An 18824-nucleotide genomic window follows, 5' to 3' on the forward strand; every position below is an offset into this window, starting at 1 on the left:
GGTATGCAAATAAAAGATAAGCATCGTGGATAAGAGTCATTCAATCCAAAACTAAAACAGATTATGCTAATAACATCTAGGCTAATTAATACAAACAACCATATGGAAGAGGTTTCTGAAAAAGTATCCAGAATGAAAGAAACTTAATCCATATGGTGACACAACTAAAAATAGCTAGGGGTCAAGATGTGAAGATCTAGAGAGACAAATGTTGAGGGAAAGTTCCCTTTTGTTTGACTACAAAAAATCATTTAAAGTTGCAAAAAACAAAAATGAAAAAGTTGCATATTTTATGTAGCAAGGGAAGTGGAATATACAATTCAGAATGCAGCCTTCTGATGAGGAAATTGGGGAGTTTACAAACCTGCTGGTACTATTAGAAGATGCTCCAACTTTCACTTATGATGATGACTCAATCAATCTAATACAACATACACGGCCAAAGAGGAGTATGCTTGGCTAATGCACTGATGATGATTCAATCACATTATGAAGAATTCATTAATTTCCTATAATGGTACAGTTACTTTTTTTGGTTTGTGGTCCATAATGCAATTCCCTTAGTGGATATATAACTTAAATAAGAGAGGATGTGAAATTGCAGAGATTCGATGTTACTTCTGCAACACTCGTGTGGACAAAGTAGATTATATACAATCGCAGTGTATATAATCGAAAAAAGTATATGATTAATTAATTCTGAGACTGGGGTTGTCATGAACTTATAAACTATCAATTAAGGAGCGATTTTGGTAATGACCTTCATACAATGGGAAGAGTTTGACAAGAAAAATGTGGAAGATGCTACCCGTTTCCATTGTATGGGCTCTGTGGTATGAAAGAAATAAAAAGGTGTTGGGGAAAAAGAGATGAAGACACAACATAAGCGTAGCTAAGAGATTAGTGTATCAATAGAGATCTTTTTTGGTTGGTTCAGGTGCCACGTTTTCAAAAATCTGATTGTAAATAATAAGGAAGATGTTCTAGGTATCACGTGATATTGGGTTGGATTGTTTTTTTGTTTTTGTTTTTGTTTTTTCTTGCTTGAAGCGTGACTTAGGTTGCTTGCTTTTGTTTATTTATTTATTTAATAAAATCTTAACCCTTTTATTTATTTATTTAAAAAAAAAATATTCAAGAAAATTGCTCTTGATACAACATGCATTGTGACAAGAATCAAATAACATTTCTACTCTCTTAATAAAGTTCTACATAACCAGATTCGCATCCTAATTGATTTATACTTTAATAGAAACACCAAACTGGCCAGTGAAAGACTTATTGTTGATCACAAAGAGAGATTTTGCATAAAATTTTCCATCTATATACTTCAGAATGAAGAAAACAATACTAACAGAACTAACATTGGGTGAATTGCTCTGTATTTCTCATGATGCTGCATTGGAACAAGAGGTTGTCCAGCTTACTGAAAATGCAGCGGAAATGGAGAAACAAATGCTGCTGAGCTAGCCCTAAAATGGGCAAAAGAACTCCATGGAGTGAATATACACTTTGTTAGAGCATTGCTCGGTTGAACCCACCAAGCGTTGGTATGTCAAGTTTGGTTGTCATATTTTAGTGAATCAAAACTCATTTAAAGAGTCGCTTGATTATTTACTAGAGTCAACTTCGTATAGGTTAGCTAGAAAGTTACTAGGATATGAGACTTACAAGTATTACGTGAATACTTGAAGAATGTGAAGAAGTAAAGAGCTACATCGACGACATCATCCTTCCTCTTTAGGTTAGTAATATTTGACTTGAACTGTTTCATTCCTAACGTATCTTTGAAGTCGTGCATATTGAAAACATAACTGCGAAGCTGTGAATGATTATACTCTAGTTAGACATAGTATCAAGGAATTACAATACGAAGTATAACGTCTATCTTTTGAACTTCGCATATAAGACGTCGACATAATAATATGAATGCTATTGTGATTATGTATGGGTATGGGTGAATATTTGGTCCTAGGAAACAATGTTTTACATTTGTTTAAAGGAAGTACAATTCATAAACTTGTTTTATGAATCGAAAGGGAAATCGCTAGGCTTATTGGTATTGTTATTTATTACAAATCTTTGGATTACCAATATGTGTGTTTAGTATAACCGCTCATTGCTTGTTTATGTATCTTGGTAAAACTATTCCGAATGCCTGACTTTTGTATTGGTATGACTTTTGTTAGTGAAACCAATCTTAAGTAATCACCTGAGATGGTATGATCGATATCTTATAATTGGTATGACCAACTCTAGACATTGGGGAACCGTTCCTAGTAAGATATGCAACCGATCACAAGTATGTGGAATCGATCCTTGTAAGAGGTACAACAAGTCTTAGTAATTGATAACTGATCCTATGACTTGTGCAACCGATCACAAGTAAATACCATAATAATGTGGTAACAGATCCCAGTACCTACTCAACAAATTTTTGGAAAGCTAGTGTGACCGATCCTAGTACCCACATGGAGGTAGAACCGAAGCTTTGCGTTTTGGTAGAACCGTGAAACCCATTAATGGTAATTTGATAGGATAATCAATCACATAGTTCTTGGAAGTCAGATGAACCAATTCTAAACTCGTTTGGAAGTGTTGCAAATCGGTTCCAAGATTGTAAATATGAAAAAGGATTTACAAAGTAGAGATGTCGACATACTTTGAACATGTGCAGCAATTCTTATCTATTATTGTTCAAAGATATTCCTTAATAACTAAAGGAGAATCCCGGATCGAAATAAATTGAGAATCTTTTAATTAAGGTTTTTAATTTTATATGCTTTTAATTTCTATCAATTAAACGCATATTCTTAGAAAATAAAAATCGGTAATGTGCATTTACTAATTGGACAGAGCATTTCCAGGAATTATGAAAACCGATTTTGGCTTTATTGCATATCTTTGAGAATATTCATTTTTGGAAATTCCTTGGTGTCCAAACTTACTTGGTCTATAAATATTGAAGTTTGAATTTCGAGCAAACTAATCCTCAGAGCCTGCAAAATTACATAGTTGTGTTGTTACTGGTGGAGTCGTCTATTCGGAGAGGAAAGTACCCTAATTAGTAGAAATCTCTTACGACCGCTCGTTTTAAAGATTTCTTTGGGATTGAGAATCTCTACGAGTACCGTTGGTGGGAAACTAGATAATTGCAGTTTATTATTAGTTTTCAATTGATTTGATTGACTAACGGTTGTTGAACTTTGATTCCACCTAGTTTGTTTATGCTTGAGAATCTTCTATTCTGATATAAGATTCACTCAAACTAGATCGAAATATCGACGGGGATCTTTAGAATGTTTGTAGATCTAAAGACGTCTTATGATAATCCATCTTTAACAGACTCCGTTCTGTGTGTGATTGATCACAAGAGATTCAAGTTGTTTGTGTGCAGGTGTTTATTGAAGATCTAAGAAGATTTGAAGACAAATAAGATTTCTTATTTGAGTTCAAATCTTTGTTGTGCACAAAACTTGATCGGTTGGGGATCCAACTCTAATCAGTTTATCTTTGTGATAACCTTGATTGATTAGTTGAGTAGATCAGCATCAATACAATTCTTTGTGATTAAGAGTATTGATTGCATAGTCTAAACAGTTACTTTGGGTATTTGTTGAATAGATTGATCTAAGAACCTGACAATGGAGTTTATTGGGATAAACGGAAGAGCCTTTTGTCAAACTCATATCACTTGTTTGAAAAGAGTTGTTACCGAACAGATTTGTTATTCCTTTACTGTTTGCAATAAGAACCAAAAGAATTGTTCCAAGTGCGTGACTTATTACAAGTTGGAGGCGCAGGGATACTGAGGGAACTAGGTGAACTATAGGTTTAGTTGCTTGGTCTCAATTATACGAAGTTGGTTTAGATTTTGTATAGCGGCTTAATTCTGAGAGTATTCAATTCTGGACAAGGTCCCGGGGTTTTTCTGTATTTGCGGTTTCCTCGTTAACAAAATCTTGTTGTGTCTGATACTTTTCTATTTACGCAATTATAATTGTTTTTATTATAATTATAAGTAAAATACACAAACGTCAATTCCTAATTACTTGAGCAATCCTATAGTGTTTGGTTAAGTCTAAACCTATTATCAAGTAATCATACTTCGTTGTTGTATTTTCTCGATCTCGTATACATAGACGATCACACAAAGTGTGAACCGGTTAGTTGTATTGTCTCGACTCAGTCCATAGACAATCACTTTCGGAGAAAGGACTTATAGGTGGAAAAGTTTTAAATTAAGGTATATTTGGGTACACTCGTCTTTTCACATTTCATAGATGAAGATTCCCAAGATTTGCACCACCTGAGAAAGGGAATATGAAATGGAAGTACAAGGCAGGTTCACTCTGAACTACCATAGATGCATCAGCCAACCGAATTTCAGGGATTCATATGAAGTAACTTCATGATGAGTTCCTTATAGAAAGACAGAAAAATACATCAATAACCCAATTTAGATTTGATTTATAATAGATAGACATCTTAATCAAGGGAGTTAGAGATCATTAAATTGTCAGGTCAAAACTAAAATATTTTATTTAATAAATTAAGATAAAAATACGTTGAAAGCACAAAATATACCAAAAGATCTGATTTTGGGTTCTCAGGTAACAATTCATATAATTTTCCGTAAGTTTATTCTCCTTATTTTTTCCTAAAATTGATGCAAACTTAAAGACCTCTTCCGAACACCACAAAATGATCAACTGATGATCAAACTTTTGGTTCATCTTCAAAGAACCAAATTATAACACAAGATATTCTATGTCTTTTTTTCTTTTCTTTTTATGCATCTTTCATCAAATCCTTCTATCATCCAGATCAATATTGAAATATAACATAAGACATGCATTTACTTTAGTAAGGACATTTCCTATGGTAATGAATAAACCGAAAACTTTGTACAGCCACGTGGAAGAACAAACATTATCAGAACAAAATAAACAAATCTAATCGCTCGGTCCCACCAATGATTTCTTTAACATTATTAAACAAAAAAATATATATTTAATACAATATAAAACTAATACTGGGCGGTCAATGAAGAACCGCCAGCAGATAAAGAGCAACCACCTGCGGCTTTACTTGAGCCGCGCGGACTAAGTTCACCCGTGCAATTTTTAGATAAAACGCACGTTTTTCCTTTGACCGCAGTGAACAAACCAATAAATTTGACCATTTATCCATCTGTGTTTGTGAATTATTCATCACATAATGGGAGCAAAATGAACAAATCCATGATCTGTTCAGTCTGCATGGGCTGCCCTAGTCATGTAAATATTAGGCACTCCGATATTGAAGAAAACATGTTGTTTTTTTTAGTTGCACGGTGGATGAACAAAATATTGAACACCCTTTCGGAAACTTCCAATCATTTTGAAGTGAAAACTAGGGAATTTGATTGAAACCTACTCCTGTGTTGTGTCCATTTATCTATCACCCGCCACTCACTAGATACCGAATGTTCTCTATTTATTCACGACCTAATTTTAAACCAGATATCTGATATGACTGGTGTCCAAATCCAAGATACTTATTTTTAAGCAAAATCCAAGATACTGATACAGCTCCTGCAATGAATCTCTCACTTAATAATTCATCAAATTTATTGGACTAGAAAGAACGAACAGGGAGGAATGGACCCCATTTCTACTGAATTATTAGCTCTATCATGCATCCTATATAACTATATGTCCCTCTCTCATTTGTGAGTTGGGCAATAATATATCGACATAATAACAAGTAGTTAATTCCACACAAAAACTAATAATTGTGAGTAACTTGTTCATCGCTAACATGTCTCGCTATTAGGCTAAGTTTTATGGGTTAGATATCTGACCGCTAGATTGGCCATCCACGTTAGTTAGGGTAATCTTCTAAGTCCTATGGGATGGTTAATTTAGCGGCTAGATTAGAAGACCACGTCAGCGGAACCACCATCTAGCGCTGAACGGTTCAGCTCTGAGTGCTGTTTGGTTCAGTGTTTTAAATCTCAACCGTTAGATCAGAAAATTTTCTCTCAGCGTTTTGGTTACTTTTTGAGCGCTGAACGGTTCAGCTTTTGAAACTTGCTGCTAGTTGAACTAAGAGAAAATGATGGGAAAGAGAAGTAGCGGGTACAGGTTTTAACTTTTTTACCACACTTATTTTATTGATTTGCAACATTTTTTGGCCAATCTAGCAGTTCAATCTAGCTCATAGGACTTAGCCTTATCTCGTATATATAATGGTAAATCACAAAAATAAAAAATCAAATAATGCAAGTTGGCAACTCATAGCCACATATCCAACCATATCACAGTACGTGGACCATACGTTGTGGTCCGGAAATTCACATGTGGCACTGCTCTCGTTTACGATTATGTCAAAAAGGCCAAATAAATAAAAGAAGCCAAAAGAGAGAAAATCAATAATCAACAGCCATGAAAATCAATACATGGTGTTGCCAAATCATTCTTCGGAATTACCAATGGTCAAATGACCTCATACTACATGATGACCCAAGCCAAAACTCAAGATCACTGTAAGATAACCTCAGGAGAACAGTGGGTCCACAATAAACTCTAAAATTAATCCATTAGCAGATTGGCAATACAATCTTATCCGACTCATCATCATTAACCTCTTTATCTTTTCGTCCACTAATTAACGAAATGAGGTTTCAACTTGTTTTCAATGTAGCCACATAGGTTGTTTTTCATACACTTGGCATTTTTGACACTTGTGATGGCTTCCATGAGCCGTTTTTCCTTCGAATTTCGGAAGATAAGAAATTTTACGGCAAACAAAACCCAATTTGGAGGTGAAGAGATAAACAACAAAAACTATATAAAGTGATGTTTTGTTTGTCTTGTTTTTCATCCATAAAAAGAAACCCCATTCCTCTAAACTTAGCATTTCTCTTCATCTTCTAGCAGCTCTTTACTCCAAATTCTAAGAAAGAAAAACACAGACAAACCCAGATTTTACCAACCGAAACTCAGAAATGGAGAATAGTAACAATAATGATCATAATCATTATTCAAATTTGGATAATGATCCTAAAGCTCCACTTCTACCTTTACAAGAACCCATTCAAACATCAGAGAATTCATACAATTCTAACATCAAGATAATTTTCACAGTCAAGAATTTGCTTATTCTTTTAGGACCTTTGCTATGTATGATTGTTTGTTTATGTGTTCAGTTTGAAGGACCTAAAACTAGCAGAGATATGTTGGCTGTTCTTGTTTGGATTTTTTCGTGGTGGTTAACAGAAGCTATACCCATGCCCATAACTTCCATGGCTCCTTTGTTTCTTTTTCCAATATTTGGCATCGCTTCTGCTGACGACGTCGCTAAAACTTACATGAATGATGTCGTTGCACTAGTGCTCGGTAGTTTCATACTTGCCCTTGCTGTCGAACACTATGATATTCATAAGAGACTTGCCCTGAACGTAAGTAGCCTTAAATGATTTGAGCTTTTTCTTTTTTTCTTTTCAATAAATGGCAGTTTGTACAGTTATAACAGTTATATCTGAAGTCATGATTTCAGAATCTTTTTGCCTACAAAATTTTAGTTTTACTTGATGTTTGAATATTTTTACAGATAACCTTGATGTTCTGCGGAGATCCACTGAATCCACCATTGTTGCTCCTCGGGATATGCGGAACCACGGCATTTGTAAGTATGTGGATGCACAACACTGCAGCGGCGGTGATCATGATGCCGGTGGCAACGGGAATCTTACACCGATTTCCAGCCAGTTCAGGCAGATCAGACCCAGTTAGTAATTTCAGCAAGGCAGTAGTACTGGGAGTTGTATACTCAGCTGGAATAGGTGGTATGAGTACACTAACCGGTACCGGCGTCAATCTAATATTGGTCGGAATGTGGAAGAGTTATTTCCCTGACGCTGAACAAATTGGCTTTGCTACTTGGTCGTTCTTTGGGGTGCCTTTAGCACTTTCAATTTTCATTGCTATGTGGGGAATTCTTTGTTTGTTTTACTGCACAAAAGCTTCCGGTAGTGCTCTTTCCGAGTATTTGGACAAAACGCTTTTGAAAAGAGAACTGGAAGCGCTTGGTAAGCAATTTAAAATTTTTACTCATAATCAAGGATTAATCGGAAGTTTTTGTTCATCCACATTTTTTGAGTTCTGATTTTTGATGGGTTTGATTGAATAGGTCCAATGTGCTTTGCGGAAAAGATGGTGTTGTCAGTATTTTCGGTACGTCGTGAATGACATTAATGTAAAAACATTGTCTAATTGACTTTTGATTGTCTAATTGACTTTTGATTGTCTAATTGACTTTTGATTGTGATGAGTGCAGGTACTTATAGCTCTATGGATGACAAGAAGCTTAACAGATGATATTCCTGGCTGGGGTGATTTATTTCAAGGGCGTGTGGGTGATGGAACTGTTAGTGTAAGTGCCAAAACGTTAATTTTGATACGACTGCTGATGCATATGTATTGCACAATTACGTAGTGGCTGCAATTAATATCAGACATATTAATGGAAATGAAACCTAATCAAGTAACATTGTCTAATGTAGGTGATGATGGCAACATTGTTATTCATAATACCTAGCAAGAAAGGGAAAGGGGAGAAATTGATGGATTGGAGCAAATGCAAGAAACTACCATGGAACATTGTTCTATTACTAGGAGCTGGTTTTGCCATTGCTGACGGAGTCCGAAGAAGTGGCCTAGCACAAATCCTATCTTCGTATCTCGATTTCCTGGAGAACATTCCATATCTTGCTGTCGCTCCAGCTGTTTGTCTAATAAGTGGGTTCATTACAGAATTCACGTCGAACAACGCCACTACTACACTAGTTGTTCCGCTTCTTATACAAGTTGCAGAAACAATGCATATGCATCCATTGATACTTATGATTCCTGGTGCCATCGGAGCTCAATTTGCTTTCTTATTGCCTACAAGTACTCCTTCAAATATCGTTGGATTTTCAACTGGACGTATTGACATTAAAGATATGATCAAGGTCGGAATACCTCTCAAAATCATTGGTATTGGGGCTATGACTATCTTGATGCCTACGCTAGGTGAGTTTATGGACATCCCAGAAAAGAAAAAAAGTCTCTTTTTGGAATTTACAATCCTGCTTTCTTATGCAAAGACTAACCTTGCTTTTGTTGCTTGCAGGAGCTCTGGTTTTCCAAACCAATGGACCAATACCGTCCCTTGGAATCCTGGACTCTTCCATACATTCAAGAGCGTAGCCAGAGATGATCAATTCTGCTTCCACTTTTTATTTTTCCTGCAAGTGGAAAAATTCCATTTGCCGCGGCGCATCTTTTCCCTTATTCTTGTTTTACACAAAGTTACAGAATATAAGTCAGTATAGCACCTTGTATATGTTCTTATTTGTATCACTTCTGTCTTATGTAATGAAAAAGGTTTCTAGGAAATTTTATTTGCTCAATAGAAAAATGATCTATTGAATTGGCTTCAATAACCTGTGATTCTATCTATATGCATATATCCAAAATATAAATAACACATGACCAAAGGTCATCTAAGATCTCCAGACTCACCCCTGCCCCCATTTTCCAAACAATCAGTTTCCAACAAATCTCTCCTAGAAATTCTTATCATCAGAGAAAGACATGATTCTGGTCATAAAATCATCGATGGACATGTTTCCTAGTTCCCCAGCAAACCTAGACCTTACAGTAAGGCTTTGAGTTTCAACCTCTTTTGGCCCTACAACTGCCATTAATGGAATCTTTTGCCTTTCGGCATTTCTTATGAGCTTCGGTAAGCGCTCGCCGTGGCAAACTTCAGCTCTGATGTTGCTAGATTTTAGTCTTTTGACCACCTCGTTGCAGTACTCCAGCTGAAAATCATGCCAAGTATGAGTTTTGTCATCCTCATTCGTCAAGGATGAAGATCAAATATGATGGTAGTTATCCATATTTATGTGTTTATGACTTTACGCCGATGTTCATTTTCACTCTTAAGGAAACTACTTTATACCAGTAAAAAAGCAAGGTTAGTTTTAGGTACAGACCTGTGTATCAGTGACTGGTAGAAGACAGGCTTGGATTGGAGAAAGCCACAATGGAAAATCACCTGCATAGTGCTCTATCAGGACCCCGAAAAAACGCTCCAATGATCCAAGCACTGCTCGATGGATCATAATTGGTCTTTGTTTCTCCGAGTTTGAGTCAACATAAGTAATGTCAAACCGCTCAGGCAAATTGAAATCTACCTGCAAACATCACGATATATGAAATTTCAATATATGGCTATCATATAAACACGGTAATAAGTTCACTTGGGCGACAGTAAACATGGCAGAACATTCTTACAAAAATTCTGTATAGTCATAAATACTAGGAGTAAATAACTTACCTGAACAGTTGAACATTGCCACTTTCTTCCTAAAGCATCTTCTATCTTGAGATCAATCTTGGGGCCATAAAAAGCACCACCACCTTCGTCAATTTGGTAATCCCAACCTTTACAATCAAGGGCATCTTTGAGGGCAGCCGTTGCTTTCTCCCATATATCATCACCTCCTACAGATTTTTCTGGTCTCGTTGAAAGGTTTACTTCATACTTGTCAAAACCAAATCTTAGCAGGATCTCTTCTGTTAGATCCAGAACGCCCCTGATTTCGTCTTTAATCTGATCCTCCAAACAGAATATGTGCGCATCATCCTGAAACATGTGGTAGGGCATACATCAGCAAAGGGTTGGTATGTCAAATCAGCAGCAATTATCAGTCAAACTCAATAAGAATATTTGACAATAATCACATTGCAAATCAGAACGATAAGAACTCACCTGGGTGAAACCTCTGACACGGAAAAGACCATGTAAGCTTCCGGATAACTCGTATCTATATACTGTTCCCAACTCTGCGACTCTAATTGGAAACTCTCTGTAAGAGTGGCGCGTCCGCTTATAAACAAGAATATGGTACGGGCAATTCATTGGACGAAGCTGATACTGTTCATCCTCGACTTCCATCTGATCATACATACTCTCTTTGTAGAAATCAAGGTGACCACTGATTTTCCAGAGATCTGCCTTAGCCACATGTGGAGTGTAGAGCAAATCATATCCACGTTGTATATGTAAGCTTTTCCAAAGATCTTCTATGATGTGTCTGACAATCGCACCCTTTGGATGCCAGAATACTAACCCACCACCAGCATCATCCTGCAATACATGAAAGTTCCAACCTATTGTATCTTAGATATGTAAGCAATTTAGAGTACTTAGATAGAAGCAGAGACAATTGGAATGATAAACTACCTGTATAGAAAACAAATCAAGATCCTGGCCAATTCGTCTATGATCTCGGCGTTTTGCTTCCTCTTTAAAGTGAAGGTATGCCTTCAACTGTTCTTCTGTTTCCCAAGCTGTCCCATAAATCCTTTGCAGCATTGCCCTCTTCTCATCCCCTCTCCAATATGCCCCGGCAACCGATTCAAGTTCAATAGCTTTTTTGTTTATCTTTCCAGTGGTATCAACATGGGGTCCAGCGCAGAGGTCCCACCATTCATTGCCTGGATTGAACATGAAAAAGAGTGAGAGAAATTAACTTAGACCTTACCACAAATACTATCCAGGATTCACTCTACGAAACTGATACGCAAATGCTACAGCTAATAAATAATATGTAGAATTATATGCCAAAGAAAAAAGAAATACGGGGATACAACTGAAAATGAATATCTAAGCAAACGCACTAATGAACTACAAAAAGGCACATATCTAGACTCATCTTTAGCAGAAAAACATATTGAAAATTGCTGGCAAAATAAGTTAAACAAATTGAGCAAAACTAAAAGCTGAAATGGTGTAAGGAACTGACCAATATGATAAATGGTAATAGGCTCTTCCTTGATGCCTTCCAAAATCTCCATTTTGTAAGGTTCGTTAATGCTCATTATTCTCTTTTGAGCTTCATCTCTGTCTATTTCTTCTCTTACTAGTGGTAAATTTCGGCTGATAATTCGATCCTACAGATGATTTTTTAAAGATATAAATTTGCATATCCCCTGAAAACATAAACTAATGAATACATTTCATTGACCAATATGTTACTAACACTTTAAAAGACAACATCCAAATTTCAATACTTACCATCTCCTTTTTAATCCTTTTCAAATCTCTGTCAGTTAATGGCTCCATATCGAAATCATAATAAAACCCATTATCTATCCATGGACCAATTGTAACTTTTGCATTTGGGAATAGCTTTTGTACTGCCATTGCCATTACATGTGCACACTGAAATGAAAAACAAAATATAAGATGAATTCTAATCAAACTAAATTCCACTTAATAAACTACGGGAATAGATTCCAAAAGAGCATAAAATAAGAAATTCAGAGAGAAAACAAACTTACAGTATGTCGAATTCGCAATAATTTCTCAGAGGAATCGTTAGTAGGAAGAACGACTTTCTGAACTGGGTTATTTTCAATCTCGACATTTTCTTTTGATTCATTTGATGATGTTTCTGTCAAATCAATAGCAACAGCAGATATTGTACAGAATTTCCTATTATTCTTATAAACCCTAGTTTTGATCACAGAATTTCTTGCTCCAGAGATAAATGTGTTAAGAGGCGAAGAGTGGAGGAATATAAAAGGTTTGGAAAAGAATTTAGGTTTTGATAGTGGAATAGACGAGGCGAATAGAGAGATTGAAGTTGCCATTCTGTGAAGAACAACCATCTCTCTCGATGAAGTCTATCTTTTTCTTCTGAAAGAAAAGTGTGGCTTACAGTTCTTACCGTTTACCAGAACCAAACTTTCTGTTCTGGTTCTGTATTCATGCTTATACTTAAAACCAAAACCGATAATCTACGGTTGTTATCACGAGCAATGTAGTTAATATCGGATATCGGTTCATCTCGGCCGCGACCGATACACTGGTACGATTTTATATCGGGGATATTATCGTTGAAATATCGGTATAATATCGGTTCTAAATTTAGAGACTATACTTTTATATTAAACATTTTCTCCACACATTTACGGATAAAATATAATAGATACCATCAATTTTATCAAAAAAAAACAAAAAAGTAACTTCAATAACTTTAAAGTTCAATACTTAAAAGGATAATTAAACAAGTTTAAAGTTCAAACCGGAAACAAGAGAGTAACTTCACCAACTTTAAAGTTTACAAACTAAAATGGTAACTAAACAGAGATAATACAATTTTATTCTAAATAATAGATATCATCATCTTCAGTAGCTCCATTAGCTCCATCAAGTAGTCCATTATCAGTGTCTAACATCAATTGATCAGTATCATAGCCATCATATTCAGAATCGGTTGGGTAAGTAGACTTGCTTCGAGAGCTACATGCACCTCTACTATCAACTGGACGACTTTCTTCGCCAAGAATATCTTGCAAATCATCCAAAGTTACATTATCACCTTCTACAACCAAGTCATGTAAGTTCTGTGGATCCAACCATTCATCATTTTCATCATGCTCATCAAGAAAAATAGGGTCACGAGCTTTCCCATCATCATTATATTCTGCATTTCTTTATAACGACGCTGCAATTTTTTGTTATATTGGATAAATACACTATCATTCAATTTTTGTTGTTTTATGCGATTCCGCTTCTTGGTGTGCAACTGAAATACAAAAAATAAATAGCTAAACTGATTGTTTCATGCATTCCAGTTTGTTGTGATAAGAACATACATTTTTGTTTCATGCATTGTTGAAATTTATGACTTTGCAAAGAACATAATGCAACTGTAAAGATAGAACAAGTAAGACTCACATTTTTAAATGTGCTCCAGTTTCGCTCACATGGGGAAGCAGAAGAAGTAAGACTCAATACCCTGATTGCAAATTTTTGTAGGTTTGGGACATCGATTCCTCCATATGTAATCCACCAATCATCTGTCATAAACATGAACAAAGTAGCTAATCAATACAAACCTATTTAACACAAACATAACCAAATTTTAAACTTACAGTACAGGAAAACTTACGAGGTTGATCTTTGTCTCTTCTTTTTTTGCAAGTCTGACTTCCTAGGATTCCATAAGCATCGCTGTACATTCTCAATTCAGTTGTTGCCATCTCAAGTTCATCTTCATTGGTTATAAGCTTTTCCATAGCTGTATGAAGTCCCCTTTTGATTTCTATGTACTTTGGACCATTATCCATCAAATGAGCTGGAATCTTATAGCATATGGAAGGATTTAGATAATAAGCCGCACAATGTAGAGGATGATTAAAGTTATTCTTCCATCTCTTATCAAAAACATCCTTAACTATAACCCAAGTATCATTATCTTCACCCAAATTCTTCTCAAGTTGATCCCTTGCTATTCTCATTGCCTCATAAAAAGAAGGCATTGTAGGTTTGCGTTCGATATCCACTAATCTTACTACCTTAACTAAAGGCTTTAGCACCCTACAAGAGTAATCAACATCTTCCCAAAATTTGATACTTGTAACAATTTTAAGTGCATTTACTCCCACATTTCTCTTGCAAACCTAGTTTTTACCCACCTATCATTCACAAACACCATTTGCAGAGGAGTTTTATACTTTTGAAGACTCACTAGTGTGTAATATTGAGTTTCAAATCTAGTTTTTGTAGACCTATGTAAGTCTGCACCAGTCAACTCCCTCATTAAGCTCAATACTTGAAAATGAGCATAAATATATGTAACTAGTCTCTTACCTAGTATGACGGCTGTCTTGATTCTTGGAAGCTTGGAACCAAGTTTTAGCATCAACTGAACACAATGAGCACCACAAGGAGTCCAAAATATATGTGGGTATTCAAGCATTAAGTCCTTCCCTGCCTTTTTGAAGTTAGAACCATTATCAGTAATGAACTGAACCACATTTTCTGCACCAACATCAGCAATTACCTCCTTTACAAGCTTACGAATGAAATCAGCATCATTGGTTCTATCTGAGGCATCCACAGACTTCAAAAATACTGAACCTTTAGGACAATTCACCAAAAAGTTAATAAGATGTCTCTTTTTCCCATCCGTCAACCATCTGACATGATAGAACATCCAAACCTCTTCCAATGTTCCCTAAAGGTATCAACGAACATCCTCATTTCTTCTAATCGGTCCTTGAAAATTGGTACGAATCTGATGGTAAGATGGGGGGGGGGGCATAGCTAACATCAACAAAAAAAAAACATAAAAGTCAGCACATTATGCAATAGTCTGCAATAGTCGGCATATTATGCAATAGTCAACACATTATGAAATTCCAGACAACACAGATGTTATGAGATTTCTAAGAAGCATGTTATATCATTCACACATTTAACAAGCAACTAGTTCTGAATAAGAAAGCATCAATCAAGGAACAAGCAAGAAACTAGTTCATCAAGGAAAACAAGGTTTGAAAAAAATACCTTTCCCGTAATCACCAATTGCAAAGATCATTTCTTTGAAACTTGCGCAACGAACGGTATTAAATGCCACTGAATTCTCAGTCATCCAAGATGATATGCATTTCCATGCAGTCTTTAATAACTTCTCTTTCACTGCACAGTTCCTTTCAGCGGTGACCTTTTGAGTTTTCTTGTGATATGTCCTCATATATAAATCAATAGGACCTCTTGTATTACTTTGGGTTATTCGCTTTCTCTTTGTCTGATTTTGAACATGTAAATCAACACCACTACCACTGCCAACATTGCCATCAATTTCAACTTCTTGTTCCCCAACATCTGTGTCAACATCAGAGCCTTCATCAAAGTTGAATGTACGCTGGTACGCTAAATCAATGTTACCCCTATGAGCATTTTTGGTCTTCTTTACAGCAAACAACTGATTTACTTTGTTGATAACAGAAGTGGTTGCATTCGGACATGGTGAAGTATTCCCTGACTTTCCTACGAGATGCTCCTTAAGCCTTGTGATTCCACCACCACGGATTAATTTGTTACATAACAAACAGGTAATAATATTTGGATTTTCTGGGTCTTTGCGTTCACCCCATTCCCATGTCGGATCCCTAGCTTTCTTAGAAGAAGGCAATGAACCACATATATTGTTTGTGGTGTTTGCATTGGATGCACTAGAAGAATTCATAGCCATAACTTAAAACATAAATAGCTAATAAATCAACCAAAATAAGAATGAACCCTCAAAAAGATGAAATTTGTGGGTACAAGTTATTAATAAGAATGAACCCTCAAAAATAAGTGGGTTTTGAAGATGTTGGCGAATTTAATTAATCAAAGCAAAAAAAAAGACTAATTATCAAAAGGTTCAAAACCCTAACCTTCAATTAATCAATAGTCTCTGAGATTTTTAGATGAAGAACATCAGCTAATCAAAAGTTCCTTCCTTAGATTGGATTCTCAATGATGATATTTGAAGAACACGACTTGCTGAATCAGGTATTTGAAGAACACGATCTGTTTTTCACTTCATCTCCTCTTCTTTTCTCTTCCACAGTTCGACTGAAAACAATCGAATGAAATTTTAGGGATTTAACCTATACCGGAACTGAAAAACCAAGATTACCCTTACACTTTACACAAAATGACCGGTACCGGTTAATTTCGGAAAATCTCGTTTCGTCCGTATAGGCCGATTTTATCGGGTAAATATCGTATCCGCGATATCCTTCATATCGTATCGTGCTAGACCGATATCCGAAATATCGGCGATATATCGGCCGATATGGCCGATATTGACTACACTGATCACGAGGTTGCTGCCCCAAAGAGCTGTTAAAGCAAAAAAAAACAATTGAGGTAGGATCCACCAATAATCTTATCTTATCTTACACCATCTCACACGATTTGCATTAATTTTGTTTAATTTTTTAGAATTCAAATAACGATGAATTTGAAGCTAATATTTTGATGATACGTTCATCTTATTAAATTCAAGATTACTACCAAAAAATGAGCACGATTCGAGATACCAAATTTCTATCGATTTTAATTTTGTCCGTTAATTTTCAATGGTTGATTTTTAAAGGGGTAGATGATGGTGTTATACGTCATGGAATATGGGCTTCAGATTCATTGTCAGCTGGCCTCTACAAAAAATTGGTGCAAATCTTATAAGATAATGTCCATATTATTGGAGTAACAATTATAGAAGGAGAAGAACTTCTTATTGATAAAGAGGCATCATCTTTTACATACATACAATGTTCTTTATATATATGAAGGAGAAAACTTAGTCATCTAATGGACCGCACATCCATGGGCCATAGGCCCTATAACACTCCCCCTTATGCGGTTCAATAACAAAGCTTTATACACATTGCTTCACGTACAGTGCTTTAAATGTAGTTCTTCAAATGTCGTTCTCTCCTTGATGACTTGTGCCGAAATCAATTTCCTAATTAAAACTTTGACAAGGAAAACCCAGTGAGACAAAACTTTGGTACAACTATTCACATATAGTACTTCACATGTTGTCTCGTACTTTACATGTAGTTCATCACATGCAATACGATCAAAGATCGATGAGTCTAAGTTAATTGTCTCATTAAAACTTCGCCAGGCTAACCCAGAGGGACAAAACTTGAACTAAACAAAAAGAGTATCACATTTAAGTAAACCTAAAACATAGTTGCATGCGTATTTGTCGCCTCATTAAATCTTTGACAAGGAAAACCCAGTGGAATAAAACCTTGAGAAAAGGAAAAGAGTACAACATGACAGATGCAAGTAAAGGTGATCCGTTGCAGATGATCACCGTTGAAGTTGACTAGTTGCTTCACAACTACTAAGGATGAAAATCCTCGTGGCAAAGACAATAGCCTTAGCTGGGAAATTACATTTCCGGTGTTTGTTGTCGTCTCATTAAAAACCTTGTCGAGTAACAAAACCCTCGGTGAAGGAAAATAGTTCAACACACCATTAGATGCTCCCCATGATGTCAGACAATTTTCATTAGTCTAATGCAGTCAAAAGGAGTTTATCACACTTTAATTTGGTGACTTGAATGTTTATAAGACCCAGTTGTTGATTCTGGAAGTTACGTTGCTTAACAGACTATCACGTTTCATTTCTTTGATTAAGACATTTTCAGTAATATCAACGCGATCTTTATGTCTTCAACGTTTAACATACTTGATGTATTTAAGTGTTGTCTCTCTAAAAACCTTGTCGAGTAACAAAACCCTTTGGGAAAAACTATTCTCGATCGAAGGGAAAAATAGTACAACACAACTTCAATTTCGAAGTAAATATGTCGACATCATATCCTTGGATCCTCCCCCTGATGTTGGCATCTCCCCATGATTACTTTCAGAGTTGTTTCAGATAGTTCCTTTAGTCATGTATTTTTCGAAACAAAATATCGGTAATGACTTAGAAAATAGTCTACCATATCTCCCCGTGATTACTTTCGTTGGAGAAGAGATTATTGTTCCTTCATAATCAACAACCTTTGGATTGCAGTTCCTTTAGCATTCCTTTTTATGTCTTTGCAGAGATAAAAAAAACTCATGTCAATGGTTACTTTTAAGTACATGATTACATTCACTTTACCATTCCAATGACGTTGCGTTGGCGCTGAGCTATATCTAGCTAAAAAATTCACTAAGGATGAAATTTTGTTGGAGTACATTATGAAAAGTACAACAATGCGTCTTGCACTTAGATAGGGGAATTTCATATCCCAACACATCTTCGTCATCTTTCTTTAGACGAAATGGTCATTTAATTATTTTGTACTTCAACTAATCATGGGAGTGCTATCAGGATGCATGTCTTTATTAGATAGCCTGACAACTTTAGACTTATGCAAACTGGTGGAATAGTATACTACAAGCTCAGTATTCGGTCGAGCTTTCCCCAGATTTTTCATC

At 35.8% G+C, this 18824-nt stretch overlaps 3 protein-coding genes across 3 annotated transcripts; 1 reads left to right on the forward strand and 2 right to left on the reverse strand.

The window, feature by feature from the left end:
* Positions 1–6802: 6802 nt before the first annotated feature.
* Positions 6803–9469, forward strand: LOC113288096 (tonoplast dicarboxylate transporter-like). Its single transcript, XM_026537040.1, has 6 exons — positions 6803–7444; positions 7597–8074; positions 8176–8219; positions 8323–8418; positions 8549–9059; positions 9160–9469. The coding sequence occupies exons 1-6, from the start codon at positions 6992–6994 to the stop codon at positions 9234–9236; spliced, it is 1659 nt and encodes a 552-aa protein (XP_026392825.1). The 5' UTR covers positions 6803–6991; the 3' UTR covers positions 9237–9469.
* On the reverse strand, positions 9401–12776 carry LOC113288095 (threonine--tRNA ligase, chloroplastic/mitochondrial 2-like). The gene is made up of 8 exons (XM_026537039.1): positions 12381–12776; positions 12115–12261; positions 11843–11990; positions 11281–11534; positions 10807–11184; positions 10372–10680; positions 10028–10228; positions 9401–9853 (listed from the first exon to the last, which is right to left on the reverse strand). Exons 1-8 carry the CDS (start codon positions 12708–12710, stop codon positions 9596–9598), a joined length of 2025 nt encoding a protein of 674 aa, XP_026392824.1. The 5' UTR covers positions 12711–12776; the 3' UTR covers positions 9401–9595.
* A 1706-nt stretch (positions 12777–14482) lies between these two features.
* LOC113290968 lies at positions 14483–16084 on the reverse strand. Its single transcript, XM_026540550.1, has 2 exons — positions 15397–16084; positions 14483–14967 (listed from the first exon to the last, which is right to left on the reverse strand). Exons 1-2 carry the CDS (start codon positions 16082–16084, stop codon positions 14483–14485), a joined length of 1173 nt encoding a protein of 390 aa, XP_026396335.1.
* Positions 16085–18824: the final 2740 nt, after the last annotated feature.

This window comes from Papaver somniferum, chromosome 6 (assembly GCF_003573695.1).
Source record: "Papaver somniferum cultivar HN1 chromosome 6, ASM357369v1, whole genome shotgun sequence".
NCBI lineage: Eukaryota > Viridiplantae > Streptophyta > Magnoliopsida > Ranunculales > Papaveraceae > Papaver > Papaver somniferum.